This window comes from Taudactylus pleione, unplaced genomic scaffold (assembly GCF_031769625.1).
Source record: "Taudactylus pleione unplaced genomic scaffold, aTauple2 ptg000064l, whole genome shotgun sequence".
Lineage (NCBI taxonomy): Eukaryota > Metazoa > Chordata > Amphibia > Anura > Myobatrachidae > Taudactylus > Taudactylus pleione.
This window is the reverse complement of record NW_028284466.1, coordinates 4673061-4696941: the sequence shown is the minus strand read 5'-3', so window position 1 is coordinate 4696941 and position 23881 is coordinate 4673061. Positions and strand designations below refer to the sequence as shown.

General features: G+C 43.9%; 1 protein-coding gene and 1 long non-coding RNA gene across 3 annotated transcripts in view; one reads left to right on the top strand and one right to left on the bottom strand.

Moving 5' to 3' along the window:
• Positions 1-11292, bottom strand: part of FHL1 (four and a half LIM domains 1) — an 82110-nt gene extending 70818 nt beyond the window's left edge. The window contains exons 1-2 of one of the 2 annotated variants that reach the window (XM_088465762.1): positions 11230-11292; positions 10821-10843 (exon numbers count right to left, since the gene is read on the bottom strand). Coding sequence is in view for 1 of the 2 variants with exons in the window: in XM_088465760.1 (XP_088321886.1) it covers positions 331-355 (25 nt within the window). In the remaining variant the exon portion in view is untranslated. Of the gene's footprint in view, positions 1-330; positions 484-10820; positions 10844-11229 lie in introns of those variants that run through there. The other variant, XM_088465760.1, reaches the window with a different exon arrangement.
• On the top strand, positions 991-5509 carry LOC148534756 (uncharacterized). Its single transcript, XR_015876713.1, has 2 exons — positions 991-1026; positions 3721-5509. It is a non-coding gene; the product is annotated as an uncharacterized LOC148534756 (long non-coding RNA).
• Positions 11293-23881: the final 12589 nt, after the last annotated feature.

Sequence of the window (23881 nt, the reverse complement as noted above, 5' to 3'; positions counted from 1 at the left end):
AACAAAGAAAAGTTATATATCTATGTCGCAGCGGTAGTAATATCTGATATGTACTTTATTAGACCGCCTGCCCGTATAGCCGGACAATAGTGAAGTTGTTGATGCTAATTTAGGTGAGACTCCGTGTAGCCATTTTAAATGTTGGCCAGAGTGCAATACTTCTACAGTTAAATCATAACCTGTAACGCTATGTAATAAAAAAGCAATTACCTCTACCAGAAATGTTTATCCTTAGTTTTATTTAGTCATACCAACACATAATATTTAGTTATGTGAATCTATTAAAAGCCATTTCCACCTTTATAGCAGACATTTGGAAAAGTTACTCACCAGGGCGGGCAGTGATATTAGGCATATTCTAGGACACCACATTTTTCGGAATGGTAAAAACACTAAGGAGTGACAGTGACCAAATATTAATTGTTCAGTATTTATCTTTCTTGTGGCATCCCAGTACTGAGCGCAGGCCTCTGATATGGAGGGTGATAGTTTGTGGAGAGGGGTGGGGCCAAATGACGCTATTCGCATAATTTTAGCCTCGCCTCTCCATACGGACCCATCCTAGTAGCGGTCAGGCATTCAGTGCATTCTATTGATACAAGACTCAGCACAGACTACAGTTTCCAGCAATCATCCCTATTGGCTGGATATCTAATAACAGAAAGGTATGGGTTACGGGATGCCAGCGGTCAGAATCCCGATGCTGGCATCCTGACAGGCAGGGCCGGATTATAGGAGGGGCGGACAGGGCGGTTGTCCAGGGGCCCCCACACCTTTGGGGCCCCCACACTGCCGCAGATATTGACCGGAAGCTTGCCACTCACCCTGGCCGGCTCCCGGCAGAATCACACAGACAAACAGCACACTGACAGTCAGCGTCAGGACACTGCTTGATGGACCTCTAGAAGCTCCGCCCCCTTGTTGACATATTCCCGCGATTCGCGGGTGCATGTGTAGGGGGCGGGGCCTAATGTAGTGAAGTGCCCGCCCCCTTAAGAAAGCTGATGGCTCCTGCAGCTGCAACAGGTATGTGTCCCCTCTCTCTCCTGCTCCTTCCTTCACTCGCTCTCCCCCTCTGTCCATTCCTTCCACTCTCACCCACCATTCCCTTACTCCCCTCTCTGTCTCTCTCCTCCATCCCTCCCTTTCTCTCTCTCTCTCTCTCTCTCTTCCCTGTCCCTCTGTCTCTCTTCCTCCCTCCCTGTCCTTCCTCTCCTCAACCCCTCTCTCTGTCTATACTGTGTGTGTATATGTACAGTATATATATATATATATATATATATATAAATTAAATAGAAAGCTTGTCCTTGCCACACTTCAGAAGGGATGGCTGACAGTTTTTCACATGTGGAAGGCAGGATCCATTTCCCCACAATGAAGTCTGCACCACTAATTTAATTTATATATATATAGCTGTCTATATCTTAAATGATGTGTACCCAGCGCAATGTCTCGTACGGTGGGTCCTGGCATTGGCAAGTGCATACACACTTGCCCATGTCGGGAGTGACGGTGTAACAGCAGGGGTATGCTGCATTCAGCAGCATGGCCCCGCTGATGATATTGCTCTTTGGACCTGCTTGCAGGTCCGACGGGCGATGTCAGCGACATAGTGGGTACACACTTGCCGATGTGGACGATATGTTGTCCAATCCGCCGGATCGGACATCATATTGTCTAGCGTGTACCCGGCTTAAGGGGAATAGTAGTCGCTGCGTGTTCTTGATGGGGCCCCCACAACTCAGTTGCCCCGGAGCCCCCACAAACCTTAATCCGGCCCTGCTGACAGGGATAGGATACCGACACCTGTCAATTGGTATCCTAACCCTCCCCCTCTCCCTACCCTAACCCTCCCCGGTGCCTGACCCTAACCTCCTCCCCCTAGTGCCTAAATCTAACCTCCCCCTCCCCGCACCCCAATCGCATACCAAGCTTGTAACAGGCATATGTACACAATGCTGCATCATTATAGTCTCAGACTGTACAATCTCTTATATTGGGGGACATATAAACAGGTGCACTTCACACTCAACTACAGAAAAAAACAAACCACAAATAGATTTGATTGTTGGTTTTCTTATCTGAGAACAAATAAACTGACGGGTTCCGTCTTCTCTGGTAAAACCATTTTTGCCTCGCCTATTTAAAAGTTCACCTAGATGGCAAATAAAACAAAATCAATAGAAAACACCCAATTATCAAACATAACATCAACCTTTATTCACACCCCAGAGAATTGTGAGCAAAAAAATAAGCAATGTTTTACCTGCACATCACACGAGTTCCCAACAATTTGTAACCTAAAGAAATGTCCCATGAAAGCTTAGAATAGAATATTACAATCCCTCAGAAACTCATTCTACCTGGATTGTATGGCCGGAAGTCATCCCCTGAAGCAATAGCAAGCTCAGCAATCGTCCTACTGCAGTGCACCATGATAGGTGACTATTATACTGACATGGAACAAAGACATCCAGCGACAAGCAGAAACTAGAATCCATAATTAGTGATACAAATTGGTTGTTGCAATTATTTAATTTATAAGCAGAACCCTCTTGAGATATGTTGATCTGAATGGTCAGAGTGTCATATACTGTATGGTGTACAAAACTGCAGCATTGCCCAGCAAAATCTTCTTTGGTAAAATCACACACCTCGATTTCCACTTAGGTGTCGGAAGCTGGGTACATGCTTGGCCGGCACACTTGCCAATCGTCCGGTCAATATGTGTGGCCAGCAGACCCATTTGAAGAGGGACACCCACTAATGACATCATATTCAATGGCTCGGGCAGGCGACATATTGGGCGGTTGGCGGGTCGGCCATACAGACAACCAGATGAAATGATATATCTGCTAGATATATCGTCGCCGGCTGTGCTTTAGGGCCAAATCAGATAAATCTGTGAATGAAGTCGTTTGCAGACATATCGGGTGTACACACACGCCAATGCACTAGAACGATATATTGTGCAGATCCGTACCCATAAATTACTTTCTACAAACATTTTGTGGGGAAAGTATTATGCAGTGGAAGTGTGTGTCCCAGAGAGGAAAGTTGGTGCACTATATTTATAGGTCCAGGTGCTATATAGACTGTAAGATCTCAAGGCAAGGCCCTCTCTACCCTCTCTCTCATGTCTGCACCTTCTACATCAACCTCATGAATACTGGTTACATCTTTATGTATGATGTGTTTAGGTGTTATGTTTTATGTAGGATTTATTACACCCACTGACGCACTGGAGAGTTTTGTAAAACCTAACAAATAAACAATGACGATAGAGAGGGTAACACTTTGCCTACTATGATTTGGAACGAAAACAAGACAAGGAAAAGCATAATTTGACAATCTAAATGACACACGTAGGAAAGTAATACTAAGGGGCCCGTGAAGGGATCCCTTCTACCTGCAGTCAAAATGACCTTTCCTGAAGAGGTAACAACCAGTGCTGCAAACACATGGTGTCTGTTATAGAATACTTCTTAATGTTAAACTGGATTATATGCCTCTTTAAAAAGTGGTACATCCAGCTTAATGAGACATCAGAGAGAAGCAGCTACACATTTGCAGGAGCTATAAATTATAAAATAAAAATTGTTGGCGTTGTTAATAAAAAAAATTTTTTTTAAAAAGTTACCAATCTAAGACATTTCTAAAACTTTTCAATTTATACTAGCCTGCTCATTCATGCTTCCCGAATCTTCCTGTTACTTTCAGGGGTGCCAACTGTGAGTGGATACTGATTACCAGGGCCCGGACTTGTCTGGGGGGCCCAAGCGAGCCATGAAAGAAGAGCAACGACCACCAGCCACATTATACAGCCTGTGAATGTTTTTCCCAGCGGGTATGGTCATGTCAGTACTTGGCCATGCCCCCTCTCTAGTACCGTGGCCCACAAGATGCCTCTGTGGCCCTGGTTACTATATTTGCCTTTTCTCTCTCCTCTCCATTTTACCTGTGTCACATGAATGTAACCCACCAAGTTAATAAGCAACTGCTGTACCATTATTATTTGTCCTTGGTCACCCTACCCCTTTTCTCTACCCCTACACTAAAGCTGTGACTCCAGCTCACTACTAAGTGCATATTGACTGCGTTTCTTTACCAGTGTTCTGCTTGCCTACCTATTCACAAGGCAATATTTGTAAAAACACCAGAATTGTCAATCATGATGGCATGGGAATATGACAATGCCAAGGGGTGGCCATTAAAGTTGGAAACCAGGAGAGGCAGCACAAGACACCAGCATGTAAGTCAAACTGTATTAAAGAGGAGGTCTCATTAGAAACACTACATACAGCAAGTGGGGCAGGGCCAAAAAAAAGGGCAAATCTCTACATAAATATAGGCCCATCCATACATATTTGCAGAGGCCTGGAGATGTAGTTCCATCCACCTCATTGTTTATCTGGCCCTGAACTTGGCCTTAAGGGCATGTGAGGGAATTGTGGAGCACGGATGGGTGTGAGTGTCATGTGACAGTTCTGAGAGGAATATTAGGATGAATAATGTATTGGGCAGCCAGGTCGGCTCAGCAGGGCGGTTGGGGGGAGTTGCTTCAAAGTGGACAGGTCAGTGGGCGTGCTGATGTGACTGCATCATCGAGTTCCAACCCCCCTCCCTGATACACAGTGCTGCGATTAACAGCATTGTAAAGCAGGTAGCGGGGCCACGATGACAAGAATCAGCGCAAATTGCGTCATCGGCTGCCCGGAACACCCACTTTACTTGGTAGGTTGGTGGCTGCGGGCAAGTAGCAACTGGCTCTGTAAGTCTTGCCCCCTCTTCCGGGCAATCAGGAGTAGGCAAATAGGTAAGATCATTTTGGGGCTGATTTTATTTCTGATATTAGTGTCAGGTAACTCATCACTGATCTGCAATCAACTTAGCAGCTAATATCTTCTACAAGAATAATGTCTACATTTGGTTACAACAGTCTATCGCAAACAAATCGCATCAACATGAAAGCCTGATGCCCTCAGTTCATGTAATGAGATGTAATAAATGAGGCAACAATCCTTTGTAGCCTGCTGCTATAAAAAATAATATTTTATAATTGCTGCTGTGTATATTTCTGGGTCTGGCAGATTGCGTTCTTATATAAATGTAAAACATTAATTTCCTATCACAGTGCTCCCTTGTCTTCATGTTGAATTTTGGAAATCATTAGCCATTACCCATCTGCTGAATTACAGGTATGTTGTAGCAAAACTCCTGATTGGATAGAAGTGCCCCTTACACTAAGCTGTGTAACTGGGCAGGTGGTGGCTACACTGGACTTCTAGCACATCCACTTGTTGATAGTGGCCGTCATGGAGACAGATATAGCACAGTTTATGATTTTATCAACAGTTAGTTAAACATTATCTGATGACGTTATGTGCTGGCAAGGACTGTCAATATAACTGTGGCTGGCGCTCATGGATTTCTTGTGTCCTTATTTGGGTGAGTCTGGCTGGGTGTAGTTTGTATTTTTCCATTAAACTTATTGTATTCTTGTTTCATTTACTGTTGTCCAGGCACAATTTCTCTGCTGTGATATGTGCTGCCACGATGTCATGTTTAATAATCAATGTCTTAGAATTTAGGCTTTTATATAAAAGATGATGATTAAGGGGCCTATTCATCATCGGGGCCGGAGTAATTCATGATTGCTCCGGTGCAGTGACAGCTGCTCCAAAAAGCAGCTGTCCCAGCGATTAGTAGCACTGCTTCTTCAGCCTTACTTACCTCCCCCTTGGCAGGCTTCTGTGCATGTGTGACCTGAGGTCATGCATATGCAAAGCCATTGGGGAGGCGACGGAGGGATCCACTTAGATCAATCTTCGTAACCCTGGACCTCGTTCCCATAAGAAGGAGCGGGGCACCGAGAACAAGCGTCACCTGAAGAATGCATTTGATGTTACAAGCAAACTCAGAAAACTTTACGTTTTTGGAGTTTCCTGAATATTAGACGGTCCTATCGGACCCCTAATAATGAATGACCTGTTACATAAAATATGCAGAAACTAGCGTTTCCGCATGTGTAACGGGCCATTTAAATGATGATGAATAGGCCCTTAATGTTACAAAACATAAAAAATGGGATTTCATTGTAATTAAATCCCAAAGATAAAAATCAGTCCTATAGGAGTATTAAAAAATAATAAAATAGAAAAAAATAAGATGTTTGTTATTTTCTGAAGCCAATAGGTTGTTTTTTTTTAAGTTTAGGAAGTTATAAAAGGCATACATTTCAATAAATGTTTTATTTATTTATATATTGACAGCCAAGAGCTTCCATGTGAGAAAAGGAATGGTAAAATAGACCTATTGCTCATCAGTCAATATATCTTGTGTGCGTCGGCCAGTGTGTACCGGCGTTATGTCTGTGAACGAAGTAGTTCACAGACATATCGCGTCGGCTGTGCTGCACAGCCGATTCCCAATATATCTGCAGATATATTGGGACATCATACAGTGGGTCAGCTGACCACCCGTACACTTGCAGCGGATGCCACGGAGAGGGGAGTGCGACATGCCCCCGGCCAGCGGGACCCGCAGCCAGATGACAGATGATGGTTGTTCAGGGTGTATGAACAACCATCATACACTCTAGGGTTAATTTTTGTTGGGAGCCAATTACCATACCAGTATATTTGTGGAGTGTGGGAGGAAACCGGAGCACCCGGAGGAAACCCATGCAAGCACAGGGAGAATATACAAACTCCACACAGTTAGGGCCGTAGTGGGAATCTAATCCATGACCTCAGTGCTGTAAGGCTGTATGCTAATTATTACACCGTCTGTGATGCCCAATATATGTGTTAGGTGTGTAACCAGCTTAAGTTTAGACCCACAATTAAGAAGATTACATACATTGAAGCATTTATATATATTTTTAAAACATATTTGTGTAAGTCAAATATTTCTATCAAAATTTCTGCAAACCAGTTTGTTATAACTATAGTCACTGAGAATACCATATACATTTAGAAACCCATACCATGACTGGAGATGTTTTATTTACATTTGCTGTAAATTAGTGTAATGTATGTAAGGTATGGGGACTGCGGCCAATACCCCGGCACCGGCATCCCGATCGCTGGAATCCCGAAGGAAAGTAGCAGGGTTGGGTTAGGGTCAGCATTAGGGATTAGAGTTAGGCACTAGGGGGTGGGTTAGGTTCAGGCACTGAGGGTGGGGGGGGGGGGGGCAGGCAAGGTTAGGTTCAGGCACCGGGGAGGGAGGGTTAGGGTAGGGAGAGGGTTGGGATACTTACCGACAGGTGTCGGTATCCTAACCCTGTTGGGATGCCGGCATCAGGATTCTGACTGCGGGGATCCCGAGCGCCAGCATCCTGTACCCATCCCGGTTTGAGGTTATCAGCCAGTCATATTAGGGTGATCAGATGTTTCTGTGTTGACCAATTTACCCTTGGATGCATCTTTATTTCTCATAGAACAAACTACAAAAGTAATGTTCTCAAAACCATTGCTCTGTGCTCTCGCTGCCTTGTGCTATAATTGGTGATAGTGAGTAACCCTTTTTAGTGATAGTGGTTGCTACTTTTGCAGCCAATGGAGTACATTGAGGAGTTCTATCACCAATAATAGTGCAGGAACAAAACAAAGAAGAGCGGAGAAACAGAACACAGAAAAAAACAGGGTCTGGATTGGGGAGTGCCTTGTACACTAGCCACAAGGATTGGGGTGTGCTTTGGCTACTAACTATCCCACTTATAAATTTTGACAAATGTTTAACATTAAAGACTAGTGGTTCCCAAACTTTTTTGAATCACGGTGTCCAGCATTGTTTTCATGGCACCCCTAAGCCAAACGTTTGTTATTGAGAGGACAGGTATGCGCTTTTGTTTGTCCACATATTTACATTACATTGACCATAAATAATTTGATTTGATGCTGGGCCATCAACCTGATGCACCCCTGCAAGTGTTCCAACGCACCCCAGGATGCCATGGCACACAGTTTGGGAACCACTGCTATAGACTATTTGCCGAAATTTTTTTTCTAAGCACTTTTTGAAATAATCATGATTTAAAATTTCATTTTGAATTTGGAAAAAGTTTTTCCTCACAAAAGCCTATTGTGCTGTACATCATAGGAAAGGGCATAAAAACACGGTAAAATGACACCACGCCCACCTCTCTAGCTTATTAGGAGAGCTGCTACGGCCATTTGAAAATATGCTGGTTGTGCGTTTTTGACAGATTTTTTTTATACTTTACATATTTTGGAAACGGCATGATAGATTTAAATAATATTTTGTATTTTTCTTAGACTACATATATACTCTCCATATACCAAATTTTAACAAAATCTGAGCTGGTGAGGTAAAATCAGTGTGTTGATTTGACACGGAATGCATTACCCTGCATGCTCTGCTCCAGAGCTGCTCAGACAGGAAGCCAGGAAATATCAACTTCCTCTCTAAGCGGCATTCTGCTGAAGTGGAACTAACAAAATATGACCTGTTGGTGGTACTTGAGGATTGGGGTTGAGAACTGGTTTAATGCATTATTATAAGGTGACAGGCCCGGGATTTTTAACCTCTCTTGAACTTGCCAAATAAGATTTCAATTTACAAAAATACTGCTATTTCAGTCTCCAATAAAATTATACAACAGAGGTGCCCATCTGGTACTAACATAATTGTAAAAGGCAACAACACAATTTGGTTCTTCACATAGTGACCATGAATTAAAATTACATTCTATATAAAATATATATGAAATAAGCATTGAAATATTCCAATTAAGCGCGGTATCCAATTAGCCCCTATATTTTGGGGGGGATGAAAAAAGGGAATTTTTTTTGCCAATAATCCCCATTTATCAACGATTTTTTTTCACCCTATCCTATTTGTTTGGACAAACACATAGGATAATTCGCCTAAAAACACATAGGATCCGTGATAAGTTCATTGCCATTGCGCTGACGTAAAAACTGCGCATTTCGGGGATAATTTTTTGGGACACATCAGGTCGGGATGGACTTCGGGGGGCTAATTGGATAGCCCCGGGGGATCCATTAGCGCCCAAACAATGTTCGGGGCTAATTGGATATTACCCTAATTGTTAATAATGCATTTGTGGATTGTTAAGCTGCATATCAAGCATATATTTGATATTGCAAAACTGTATTACCTCCTCACCCACCACCTGTACAAGGAAGTCAGCAGCACACCCGCTCAACACAGTGGCCCTGTGCACACAAGTGTGACCCCATATATGGAACTGAGCTGCCATGTACAGGTTAGGATTGTAGATAAGACAGGGCTGGAACCATTTCATACATTTCCTGGTCTCACAAAGACAGCTGCACACAGATGCAGGAGGACAGACACCTTGTAGGCTGCAGGATGTCGGTCACTGTGACCCCAGTGATGATGTCACCCCTGGAATAGTGAGTGCCGCTACACCTGTAAAGTTCCACATTTCCTTTGATTGTTTATAAAACTAGACCAGCAATGAGACAGTTATAACCTGAGTTATTGCCAGGTTGACCTGGGTCACGGCTAGGTGTGAAAAGGTCCCTGGAAAATAACCCGGGTTTAAAGACCCGGGAATCCAACCCAGGTAGCAAGCAGGGTTGGACACAGGAACAACCGGGTCACTGCAGTGGTGTCACAAGGGGGGTGCGGTCCGCACTCGGACATCACCCTCACTCCTCAGTGACAGGAGCCGGGTGCTGCACTGTAGCATAAAGTGCAGCACTCGGCTCCTGACACAATGAGGAAGCTGGCACTGCAAACAGACTGGTCCCCAGGGGCAGTCCGCATCTCCGGACCTCCCCCGAAGTGATTACAACGGGGGTTTGGGCCGCGAGGCCATGCCCCTTTTGCCAGCACTACGCCACTGGGTGTCACTGCGGGGAGGGACGCCACTGGGTCACAGTGCAGTGTGAACAGTCCAACCCGGGTTAATCAAGCCCTAATATGAGCTGATTGGCGGCTGTGGCCCAGTCACCACCCACTTTTAATGACTTCACAAGTTTAGCAGGGCAGACCCGGGTTCAGTGTAGGGCCTACCTGGGAATAACCCAGGTCGAAGGTGCAGTGTAAACGGCGTCTGACCCGGGTCTTGCCCAGGACTAACCTGTGTTCAAAATCCCGGGTTGAACCCGGGATTTTGGTGTGAAAGGGGCAACTGAAATGCCTTCAGCTTTGAACCATAGTTAGGTACCATTAGGACATTGTCACAAAGTTATGTGAGGAGCTTCTGCTACCTTTAGTGGAGTAAGGAGATGACATGTTAATGTTTAGAGTTGCATTGAAATGTCAGAATAACAGAGAACAAAGTATTTTACCATCAGGGTTCCCATTTTTAATTTACATTTAGAAGTATAGTGGTAATTTTCTTTGATCGTACTGCATATAATAAATAATTGATATTGTATATTTCTACAGGTTGCACTATTTGTCAAAAATATTTATGGTAAGAATCATAATAAAAATATTTCCTCCTCCTACTATTTTATTCAATATGATCCAAATAAATTGAAAATTATTTTTATTTACATTTTCCAAAGAAAAAAAGAAAGCCATGTCTAGCACAAAAACATTCATATGGATAACCTATGGCTATAGTCAGGCAGACGTTTTTACTGGGCATCAGTAAAGCGCAAATGACTGACGCAAAGTAAAGCGAATAACCGTGTTTATTACACTCTCTTGCTCCACTGCAGTCAACGCACTGGAGAAAGCCTAACAAATAAAAAAAACTTATCCATAGGTTAATTGCCACATTAAAAAAAAATGTAGGAACTTGTCTGGTTAAATAGAAACACAAAAGTTCAAACTAATTAAGTATTAAGTACCTCTAATCCTGTAGGATTCACACCTGTGGGAAAAATTAGATAATAGTATGTAAGTAGGCAGTAGTAGTCACCATCAGTATGCAGAAAAAAAAAAATGACTGCAAATAATGGACTAAAATAATGAAGAAAAACATTAAAAAAACACACAAAAATTTTCATAAAGAAAAGCGTTGCTGACGGTAAAGCTGTTGGTTAATCTTATTACTTGATCCGTTTGCACAGTCATGTCGGACCGCGTTAGCAGTAGGAAAATACACATGAAAAGCCTGATAAAGTGGATGAGTTGCGTTTGATAACGATGCTGACTTCTGTATGCAACAATCTAAAGCAAAGTAAAGACACTTATGGAGAGTTAAACATATTTGAAACTGCTAGGAGACCAGTGCAGCTAAAGTACAGACAAACTTACTGTGCTGCTGTCTGCTCCACGGATAAGGATGAATTGCTGGCTGATTAGTGTATGACAGACAGCAGCATTACATTCACTCCGCCCCCTGCTGGACTGTGTCGGACCTGAATCAATGATTTTGCAACCTCTTGTGCTAGCGGAAATGTTATTCATTTCTTCCAAGCCATTTACTTTTATCAATGTCGATTTAATCTGGGAAAAGTTGTTTATCTAACTTGTTTGCGTGTAGCTGGTATTTCTGCATTGTGTCACAGCCAATGTAATTATGGGAAGCTACAGAGCATCACATGATCAATTCATTGGAAAAAGATTTATTGCATACCAAATATAGGAAATGACAGATATGACTAGCTGGTGAACAACTGACAATGTATACTGGGACTTATTTAAAGCGTGGTAGGTCCATCTATTGTCTTACCTTTACCAACCCTACCATATGTATTCTTTAATTCACCTATCCACATTGCACGTTTTTCATAACATGTAGCTAAATGAACTGTAACCAGTAGTGACCAATCAGATGCCAAATTACCATAGTAGAAAAAAAAAACATTGTGTAAATTACTATTTTTAATTATGCCTTCTTATTCATAGTACTGTATCATTTGGTGTATCCTAAATAGCATCAAGCTTTGGAATAGGAGGAGCAGGGAGGCTAGGACTGTGGAACCGCCCGCCGGGCACGCAGCACATTCCCGGTCTGTCCCAGCGGATTTTTATGGGGGTAAGTGAAATCCATGACAGACAGTTTATTTTAATTTATTAAGATTGATACAGTGTCACAGTTCCTTATTATACATATAGGCAGCTCCAGTTTTCTTTATAGATAGAGATAGAGGGGTCTATTTACTAAGCAGTATTAGGACTTTAGACAGAGTGAAAAGTGATATGGTGCCAGCCAATCAGCTCCTAACTGCCATCTCACAGGCTGTGTTTGAAAAATGACAGTTGAGAGCTGATTGGCTGGCACCTTTTCACTACCTTATCACTTTTCACTCTGTCTCCTAACACTGTTTAGTAAATAGACCCCAGAAAGATAGATGTATATATAGATGTGCATGCACAGTATGTATATATCGATGCGTGTGTATATATATATATATATATATATATATATATTATATATATATATATATTTATTTATTAGGGATGTGCAGGCTCGGATTTACTCGGATCTCAAAACGGCATTTTATTGACTATCGCCTATCATTGGATAGCCAATATAATAAATCCGAATTTGCGGTAAAGTGGCGATAAGAACCGAGTAAATCCGAGCCTGCACATCCCTAATATATGTACTGTATATATCACATACACACAAAAACATGAAGGAAGACAGCAGCACAGAGTTTTAGTGAAGTTCATATATTTGTTCCAACCATAGCAACGTTTCATGGCCTGCAAGCCCTTTTGTCAAGGTAACCTCATATATCTTGACTCCCAAATTGTATGGTTTCCTGTATCTGCACAATTACAGTGTCTTATATTTGATGATGCATGTATTGGGAGCATAGGCGTCTTTATAATGGGTGTGCAGTGCACACGGGCCCCTGGGTCCAGGGGGCCCCACACCGCACACCCTGCACCTATAGTTAATAATACTCACCTTTCCGCTGATCCTGGTGTGCTGCTCCACAGTGACAAACCGGCGCAGCAGAGCAGCAAAAAGATCACTGGGAAAATGGGGCAGCGGCCATTTTCCCGATGACCTGCGCATCAGCAGAAAAGATGTTCCCAGGAAAATGGCGCCCGTGCATGCGCAGTAGATTCTGGCATGAAGCCAGAATCTACTGCACTGAGTGTGCTGACAGAGTGAAGGGGGCCCAAAGGGAGGTTGCACCCGGGCCCCCTCCTCTCTTTAAACGCCCCTGATTGGGAGGGATGTGTGCGTTGTGTGGAGGAGGGGTCGACCGGGGTTGATGGGGGAGACAGAGATATCTGTGTAACGGGCCCCAAGATTTCACTTGCTAGCCCTGTCAATACAACGGCAATGAATACCACGTGCACATACGCACACTGCTTCTCACCTAATTCTGCTTCCACTAACACAAGCTGCTTTCTATGTGTGACTCTATTTGCACTAACCTACTGGCTGTTTTTTATTGACCGAGGTGCTTCAAAACTAATATTTCAGCATTAATTGGTCTGATTGGTCTTTGATTTATCGTTTTTATATTTATTGTAGTATATTACACTGTATATTTATATTCTATGTTTTTTTGTAAGTGACATTAAATATTATATATTTGTCCAGTGCTCTCCCTATGTTTCTTTCTTATTCCCCTATTCTGGGATACAGCATCCCCAGATCTTTCCAGGGGGGGGAGGCAGGACAAAGGTGATTATAACGTTATTTCGGGATATAGATGAGCTTCTGAATTGGACACTTGTACTCTTTAGCGCTTGGTTTGATTGTTCTCCCCCTTTTTTGTCTTCTTGGTGAAGTTTTTTTGCTGGAACTAAGCGACTTTAGGCAGGATGCCAGGTTTGAAATGCCTAGCAGAACGCCTAGAAAGGCGGAACAACTATTTAGAGGATGCTGAGAATGTTGTTATGATTACTATGGATGATACGAAAGACGATATGCATCAGCTTTTTAATAAAAACAAATCCTTATTTCTGTCAAAAACTCGCCATTGGTGGGATATAATTATGCTTCAATAATATATTGACAAGGGACTAATTTCGAGGGGATTAAGAATATTTAAATCCTGACCATTCAGGGATGACACCACTTTTATTGAACAATGGGATGCTGCTTTAGATCTGTGTTCCATGAATTTGATGCAACTTTTAATTGAATATAGGGAATAAAATTGTAAACATCCAATCAGAACTAGACTACAAACAAACCTGAAAGAACACGAGAAACATCCAAATTTTGATAACAGAGATATGCAAGTGAATAGAAAGATTGAATACTTTGTCAAGAGACCATACTGACTATAATAAGGGACAAGTCAGAACTTATAATAGACTTCAGAAAAATCCCTATAGCGTTAGATCAGACCCTAGACCCATCCACACACCACCACGCCCAGATCAGATACATTCGTTTAAATCTCTTGGGTCTGATAGTGATAGGAATGCATACAACAAATCGAGTTCTAGACGGTCATCGAGATCTGACATCTTACTGACTAGAAGAAAGAGCTCCTGGTCAAAATTTGAGCATCCAAATAGTTTGGAGAATCTAACTGAAGAACTAGATACTCTGACCCATAGGAATAGGATTCCCGTAACTAAGAAGAAAGTATCTATCAAGTCTCGTTCCCTCACTGCCCCACGTTTTTAGAGAAGGACCACCGGACACATCATTACACCCCTCTGTATGTTTCTTTCTAATGCTTTAGGAATTTGATATTGTAAAATTAATTTTAGATGCTTTTTTAATATTCCTGCCACCAACTGAGACTCAAATGTGAGTGCACTTAGAAAAATACCTATTTTCTTTTATTAGTCTTTTGTCCTTTGATAGTTGAGAGCCAATTGGCTGGAGCACAATTATCATACACAACAAGTTTTATCACCCATTGTGAGTGCTAAAACCCGTTGATAAATGAGGCCCTTAATATGCACGGAGGTGATTAAACACCCGAACCTGGGGTTGCTCATATATGGCCAGGATAGGGTTACTTGTGATTGATCTGAGATTGTGGGTGGAGTCAGGAGTTTAGCTTTTAGTCTGTTGGGGGTGGAGTTGAGGACCCATTTCAGTATTGCTGCTTGGCAGACATTTTAGGCAGCCTTCCTGGATTCGTTCCCACCCTCCCTCCCTTTATTGTGGTGTCAGCTCTTCAGTGGCGGGAAAGAACGGTTGCAGTTGCTTTCTGCCTTTGCAGCTTGATGTGCTCTCCCTTTCAATACATGACTTAGGGGTCTATTTACTAAGCAGCATTAGGTGCCAGACAATCAGCTCCTAACTGCCATGTCACAGGCTGTGTATGAACAATGACAGTTAGGAGCTGATTGGCTGGCACCTTATCTCATTTCACTTTGTCTCCTAACGCTGCTTAGTAAATAGACTGCTTAGACTGATTATACCCTACTGGGGTCAGCAGCACCACTGATCCAGGGGGCCTCACGTTGTGTTATTGGGCGGGAGGTGGACACCTAAGGCAGGATAATAGCCTGGCGGATCGCCTCTCATTTGGAAGAGTGGTGTGAGTGTGCAGTTGGTGATATTGCATTGTGGAGTTGTTCTCTCTGCGCCACCATACTGGGTCTGTCTCTTTTCTTTCTCTAGTTAGATAGTTCAATTAAGGTTCAATTTATAGTTAAAGTAGTTTATTAGCTAAAATTTTAATAAAGCTGACTTACGCAAGTCTCAGTGTCGCTATTTCAAGGTATAATATTGTTGGTTTTCCCTGTACTGTCAGGAGAAGGACACCCATCAGGTGATGGGGAGTTTAGAGGTATGGGCAAAGCACTGGATGGGGGAGGGGTTGTTTGCCCAGGGATGTAGTCATTTGGTCAACAATAAGAATGCAGGCTTTCATAATATCAAGACCACAATGTCGACAGCTATGATGTCAACATTGTTAAAATGTCCACAGGCAACATGTTGATATACTCAGAACATCAACATTAGGGTTAGGCTGTGGGACAGGAGGGTTAAGGGGAGATGTACTAAGCTCTGGAAAGTTATAAATTGGAGAATAATAAACTACCAGCCACTGAGCTCCTAACTGTCATGTTGCAGGCTGTTTGAAAAATGACAGTTAGCTGATTGGTTGGTAGTTTATCACTGTCCAATTTATCACTTTCAGAGCTTAGTACATCTGCCCCTATGCACTAGGGGAAGGTTAGTGTTAGCCACTAGAGTAGGGCTGCTATATTTAAAAAAAAAAAAAAAAAAACACACACTGGGGGAATGACCATATCAGGGAGGCGTGGCCATGTCCGTCCCACAAAAAGTAAAAAAAATATATAAAATGCAGCGCTGCAAGCTCAGCACAGAAGTGGATTCGGGGCCCCTATGCAATCCTTCAGAGCAACAGCACAATAGTAGTGCCATCTATACACAGTATGTCACAAGATAGTAGTGCCCATTATACACAGTTTGCCACACAGTAGTGCCCATTATACACAGAATGCCACACAGTAATGCCCATTATATACAGTATGCCACACAGTAGTGCCCATTATACACAGTATGCCATACAGTAGTAGTACCCAGTACCCATTAAACACTGTATGTCACACAGTGTGGCTCCTTATTCACATTAAAGTGCAGATAGGTAAGGGGGGGCCATACTGTGTGGCATAATGTGATTAAGGAGCTTTATACCGCACAGTAGAGATCCCCTTTTCCTATCTGCCATTAAAGAGCGGACTGGGCCTAATGCCCAGCCACTCACCAGGGGTTCAGGCAATTGCCTGCATAGCATAGGGCCTAATGCCCAGAGTCACTTATACTTGTGGCACAGGCCCTCTGCCCATCTAACCCATCAAACCTGCCCCCACAGGCCTAATGCCCAACACCTGGTAGTTTAGAGGGGGGTAAATTACTGGTGGCCAAGGCCACCTTCCTGTAAGCTGGGAGAGGCTGCAGTGGGGAGCTTCATTTAGTGCTTTTCTTCCCGCCACCTGCAGAACTCTCCAGTCCTCATCTTTTCTCTTCATCAGCCATCTTCTTTGCTTGACCAGCAAGAGTGGGCGGAGCTATCCTAAAGCGAGCCGTGATTGGCCGCTCACGTCTGCTTCTTATTGGTTTCTGGGTCTCATCCGGCGCAAAATTTAATTGACACCGCCACTGTTACCACCACTGCCGCCACCAGCTGCCCTCCAGAGTCTGGTTCCTTGCGAACCGGGACAATTGGGCATAACGAAGAATGTCTTAGGGTTGCCAGGACAGACGATTGAATTCTGGTACGTTCCTGGGAAAACCGGGATGTATATCAACCCTACATTAGAGGGTGGATTAGGGCAGCTATACTCACCGGAACCAACGCTCAGTCAGATAACTCTGCTGGAAGTGACAGTTACATTACCCAGAAGATGCCACTGGGGGCGCTTCAGCCGCCGTAAACAGGTAAGTCACCACTGGGCCAACAGGGACGATATGTCGATTTTCTAAAATGGCGACATTTAATCTGTCTACATTATGAATGTCGACATTATGACCATGTCGATATTATAAATGTTGACATATACAAAGCCCGTATGTGCCAACAGCAATATTGAATTTGAGAACTGCGAAGCTGCAGCAGGTGGCTCCGCCCCTGTTAACAGATTGTGCTAGGTATATCCTCCCATCATTCATTACTATAACTGATCTCTGTTAGTATTCATCTTGATTGCCCAGACAGCATGGGGTGTCCTAAGGTAGAAGCCAATCACATGATGCTCACATCCAACCCTCAGACACTCATTAGCCAGGTGTGCATTACTGCAGCCAACCTTACTGACTAATTGCAATAAATATTATATTATGATTTAGCCAATTGTTTCCAATCTGTTCGAAAATGTTACAGGCACCGGCTTAGTGGTTCTTCATCATTCAATATAACTGCAATTAGGTTAGGTCAGTAGGTAAGTAGAATGCCCAGTGATGGAATTTTTTTTGTTGTTGTTCTATCAAGCCAACAAGCGTTGTAATCTTTGCATGGGCAGACAGTCCGTCTTCACTGAGCTGGCAGGCATACATTGTGCTCCTTTGGCTCTCAGCCCGTGTGTTCATCCTGTAACTTGCCACACACAAGCATTGATTTCTGTGCAGAAGCAGAACATGGCCTACCAGCAAAACATAGGGAGACAAGAGAGGAGTATAGACTGATGGTAAGGAAAGGGTGGAAACGTAGAAACGGGAAAAGAAGGTTTATATCCTACTGACTAAAGATATTAATAAAAGCCATTCTAGCACAATGTTTGAGAAGACTTGCACAAGGGTTTAATTTAGGTTTTAAATCTGTCAGGTGGTAAAAAGTTTGCAACAAATTGCTCAAAAATAGTTTTCTTCAAAATATTTTTAGCGCTGCTTAATACAGTAAACAATAAAACGTAGACAATAGTTCAGTACATAGAGAGGTACTCTAATGGGAATCGGTATGTAATGTATCAAATACCGACAGCGGCAGCCCGACGGATCGAAATCCTGATTGCAGCAGGTAAGTACCCTGACCCTCTCCTCTCCCTACAATAATCCTCCCTTAGTGGTGCCTAACCCTACCATCCCCCTGTTAGTGCCTAAACCTAACCTCCCTCCGCACCCTAAACCTAACCCTCCCGGGGGTGCCTGACCCTAACCACCCCTAGTGGTGCCTAACTCTAACCCTCCCAGGGGGGGATGCCTAATCCTAAGTCCCCCCGGAGCTCCCTAAACCTAACACTCTCCCGCCCCCCCCCCCACGGCTAAACGCTAAGACACCCGGCTTACCTTCATTCTAGTTGCCGGTTGGCGGGATTTTGTAGTGGGGCTAATGATTGGCGTCGGGATTTCGACGCCTATCTTTAGTCCCATGTCGGGATATTGTCGGGTGGGATAGGCCCGCCGGTATCCTGACTGCATCCCTTCTAATGTCCTATGCGATAACAGAGAATAAAACATAACAGTCCTATATATCGCATGCTTCCGATCAAATGAAGTTCTGTAAAGAAGATAATATTTATGTCTATATAAATAAGTGCTTGTTTTAATGCGGATAGTATAAAAGCTAATTCTGGAATTATGCCACAACAAAACGTGCTATATTTTATTTACATAATACCTTTGTTGAGTACTTTCAGAATGACATCCTGCTCCTGTGGCTATAATGAGATTCTGTCGCTGCTGTTTCAGATTACTATGCCTAACAAAACTAACACTACATTTATTTCCTGTCCCTGTTTATACAGAGAGGAAGCAAGTAACAATGTATTGGACAGTATTTGATAAATGAGAATGTGCCTGAAACACACATATCATCAGGAAAATAAAAAATCCAGGGAAAAGGACTAAATGCAAAGGTTACAGTAGTTTTTAGGCCCTAAATACACTTGTATCACAGAAGGGGGCATCACTGTGCTGTGCACCCTTCCACCATGGTGCTGTACTCACATTCCATGCACCTACCCTCCAACATGACCCCTTCCACCCGATACAAAATGCTCTGCTCCTGGATTTCTCTTGCAGAGTCCATCCTTTGCAGTGCCCCCAGTTGTAGTCCCCATATACAGTGCCCCCAGTGGTAGTCCCCCTATACAGTGCCCCCAGTAGTAGTCCCCCTTATGCATTGCCCCCAGTAGTAGTCCCCCCTATACAGTGCCCAGAGTAGCGGCCACCCCCCATACAGTGCCTCCAGTAGCCCAGTAGCAGCCCCCACAATACAGTGCCCCCAGTAGCGGCCATCCCCCATAACGTGCCCCCAGTAGCGGCCACCCCTATACAGTGCCTCCTAGTAGCCACACCACCCCCCTGTGCTGTGCAAAACAAAACAAAAAAAAAGAAGCGACTACCGCTGTCCACCCCTCCGGGCCCGCTCTCGCTCTGCACTATGGGATGGGAGAGACGTCATGACGTCTCTCCCATCACCGGCTGCGGAGGGAGCCAGAAGACGGAGCTCGTGAGTGAGCTCCAGCCGGCTCCTTCCGTGGACGATGCAGCAGCCAATGGGAGTCTGTCTGACTCTCATTGGCTGGCTGCTATAACAAACAGACAGCCGCCGCTGGCGGCTGTGTGTTTGTAACTGTGTAGGGCAGATCGCTGTCACTGCGGTCTGCCCTACACTTGGTTCCCGGGGGACTAGTTCAAGCCCCTGGGGTAGTCCACCCATTCCCATTGGCTGCTGGTGGCACTGCCAGACGGCACCCCCCCTTTGGCCAGCACCCCTGGCGAGTGCCATCCTGGCCAATGGGTAGATATGCCCCTGCATGTCAGCACCCCATACCCAGCACCCCTCTCATAGCACAGCACTCCTCTCCCATCACAGCAACCCATACCCAGCACCCCTCTCATAAATAAAATTATGTAGGTGAAAAGGAATGGTGATAATGCCTCAAATGGATAAAGAATGTGTATGTATCGAGGGGCGTGGCCTGACAAGAGTGGAGAGTGGACGAACTTTAGAACAGCTCCTGTCGGACGATTAATAAATAACCCCTTTCTGACCTCCTGAAGGCTTGTTGCCGCTCCTGAGTTGCACTCCTGACACTACACTACTGGTGCCCCACACGGCTTCCCTCCCTCCAGTGATACCTGGGCTGTTGGCAGGTCCACACCCAGTGTCCCTCACTACATTACTACAGCCTCTTGCCGACTTGAGGCTGCGGCTGTCTCCCCCATCGCCTGGGCTGATCTCTGCATCGAACCAGCGGCCAAATTGACGCCCCGTTATCAGGGCCAAAAAAGCTCCAGAAGCCGCGGACTAAAGTTGTGGCTGGACGAAGGGTGCGGCCACTTCCGGTTTGCATGCGGCTGCAGCACAGGTCCACCGCTGCCTACCCGTGGTCCTCGCCACCCAGCATACACCTGATTTACCCCCGGCTGAGGCACGCGGACTTCCCTGCCCCTGAAAGAGCTCTCTCCCCACTGAGGTCGCGGGCCTGATCTGTGGCCGCAGCAGCCACAAATGTATGATTGAAGGTCTGAAAGGGCACCCAGCTTCTCCCCTAAATTGCCCATAGGCTACATTCCACCTGAGAAGCGGAGGGGCAACGTTTAGCTTCTAGACCCTCCACCTTAACTGTGATCGATCATGGAGCCTTCTACACAGGCGTTGGACAAAGCTGCAGGGCAGGTTTTCAGGAAAACCCCTGCCGTAATGGTTCCAAATTCTACAACTCTACATCTCTTGCACGTACCTCCTGGTGATCATTACCAACCTTTCAAAATATTGTGGAAATGGCTAGCCTCCTATTTGATACCTATCAGTGTCAGAAATGTGATTCTACCTGATTAAAGAATTATGTCTCTCTCAGGGTAATGCTTGCCCCACCTATGCAGTGACCCCTACCCCTTGAGTCGATATCCCCACAAATAGTCGTGACATGTGTCTCTGGCTCAATTTGGTGTTCCATGACTATGCCGTCCAGGAAAACAAGACAACACAAACTGCCAACACCAATTTGCTTTCCAGCTACGCCTCAATCCAAAGCGGGACAGATGCCATCCCCAGCAGTGGGTTCGTCCTCTATGTCTGCCGTACGAGAGACAGTTTCCCCGGCTGACTTGGGTCTAGACCTGGATGTAAACGCACCCCTTACCACCTAAGTTATGTTCCAAGTTTTTGCATTCCGTGCTGATGTGCTGAAGGGTGTGGACACCTCTATACAATCTATCCAAGCTGCTCTTATGGGGTTGGGAAATCAAACTGACCATCTAGAGGTGAAAATGCAGGAACTGGTATCGTCTCATAACGATCTTCTCACAGCCCATGCTGACCTCCACACCGAAGTATCATCCATGAGAGATAAAATGGCAGATATGGAAGATCGATCACGAAGAAACAATTTGAAGATTCGTGGCATCCCAGATTAGGTGTCAAACGCAGAATTGCCTGATTATGTTTCAAATTTGTTCCTCAAGTTGGTCCCTACGGCATCTCAACAAGACCTGATAATCGATAGGGTCCACCGCCTTCCCAAAACGGGAACAAGTCCAGGCAATTTTCTGCGAGACACATTAATGCGGGTCCATTTTTTTCACTTCAAAGAGCAAATTCTACGTGCTGCACGCCAAGCTGAAGGCACTGACGTTCTGGGGGGTCTTTAAATCTTTCCAGACCTGTCTGCTGCTACCCTATCAAAAAGGCGCTCATTCCACTCCATTACCACAGCTCTAACAGACAATGACATCACATATAGCTCGGGGTTTCCCCGTGAAGCTCCTGGTTAGTTACGAGTCCTCCTCATATATTATTTCCAACGTAGAGGCTGGAGTTAAGCTTTTGGCGGAATGGGATATTACAGTGTCTACTCGTGACGCCGGTTCTAGCGGTCAAGTATCCTAGGACTGGTCTAAAGCCACGTGAGAATACTTCACTCTCACAGTTATTGTGTTGATTATGTTGAATACATTTCAGTGATATTTCTTTATATAATCAGAGATTTTGCATAAGATAGTTATCTCTTGTGTCTGTTCTGCATTGATATTTTGTGTTTCTTTACGCTATAATGAGCAGTAAAAAGGTGACTATATGTATACCATGTTAGTTTAAGGAACTCATTCACTACTAATAAAGGGGGAGAGGGACTATACATGCGTTATTCTACTACCTTTGCAAAGTTATAATCTAGGGTTCCTCTTCAGTGTATCTTCATTCGACTAACTTCGTTTAATGTTTATTAGTTATGTGCATACTTTAAAGTTTCGGGTACTATTATTCATATTGTAGTTTTGTGGGTTTAGCGACTCCACGTTTATTTTGTTTTTTTGAGTGTATGATGTTGTGATAGTGTATAACTGGTAATGGCTATGGTGCGATTTTAACCCCTAATGAGGTTCTGAATGGTTACTACGCACTACGTCTCAATGGATATTATGATATCGTTTATCTTATATACCTATGTCGTTCACTTATTTTGTTTTTAGTTATTGACACACTGCATGGGTGGTCTATGACACGGGCCACGTTCCACCATGTTTTTGGTTTTGCCATTTTTCTTTTTTATCTTTACGGCAAACACTGTAGCCCCATCCTTTTGGGCTATCTCAGTTTTCCTAATGTTTTCCCCTTTTTATTATTTATAGTCTTATTGTTTTCCTTGATGTCTCTTATTTTTTGTTTTATTTTCATTATGGGTGCCATTGTACACTCCACTAGTTTTTTGCTAGATACTCTGGGTATTTATGCCAAATTTAATGTACTTTTGTATATAAGATATGGTTGATTTTTTTTTCCTTAAATGTTCATGGACTAAATTGATGCTTCTATTTCTTCGTTTCTACATAACCTTAATCTTCCTCAGTTAGGAGAGGAGGCCTTGGACACTTTAAACGCTCCTTGGACTGAACAAGAAACTTTGACTGTTATTAATACGTTGCCAGCGGGGAAGTCCCCTGGTCCAGATGGGTTTACCAATTTATTCTATAAGTATTTTGCGAGCTCTATCTCCCCCTTACTTCTTTATTTAATTTTTCTTCGGTTCAGGGTAGCTTTCCAGCAGAGATGCTGGAAGCTCATATTATTACTTTACCTAAACCAGGAAAACCTCCCACTAATTGCCCGAACTTCTACCCAATAGCCTTACTCGATTCCGATATTAAAATTTATGCCAAAATGTTAGCCATACATTTATCCCCTTTAATTCCCCATTTGATCCATCCGAACCAGGTGGGTTTCATCAGTGGCAGACAGGCATCAGACAATACACGCAGAGTCTTTGATCTGGCAGAACTGAAGTTGAGGCGATGCAAGGAGTTCATTCTTCTATCTCTAGACGATGAGAAGGCGTTTGATCGCCTTCATTGGCAGTTTCTATATGAATCACTACTGCGTTTTGGTTTTTGGGGGGTTGTGTTGCAGTCTGTTAAGGCTCTATACAGCAACCCTACAGCTAGGGTTTATAGCAATATAATCAGCTAGGGTTTATAGCAATATCATCCCCGTTCAACATTAGGAATGGTACAAGACATGGATCCCCCCTTTCCCCACTGATGTACGTATTAGCTATCGAACCACTTGCTTCAGCAATTAGAAAATCCCCATAATTTCCTGGAGTGGAAGTAGGCTGT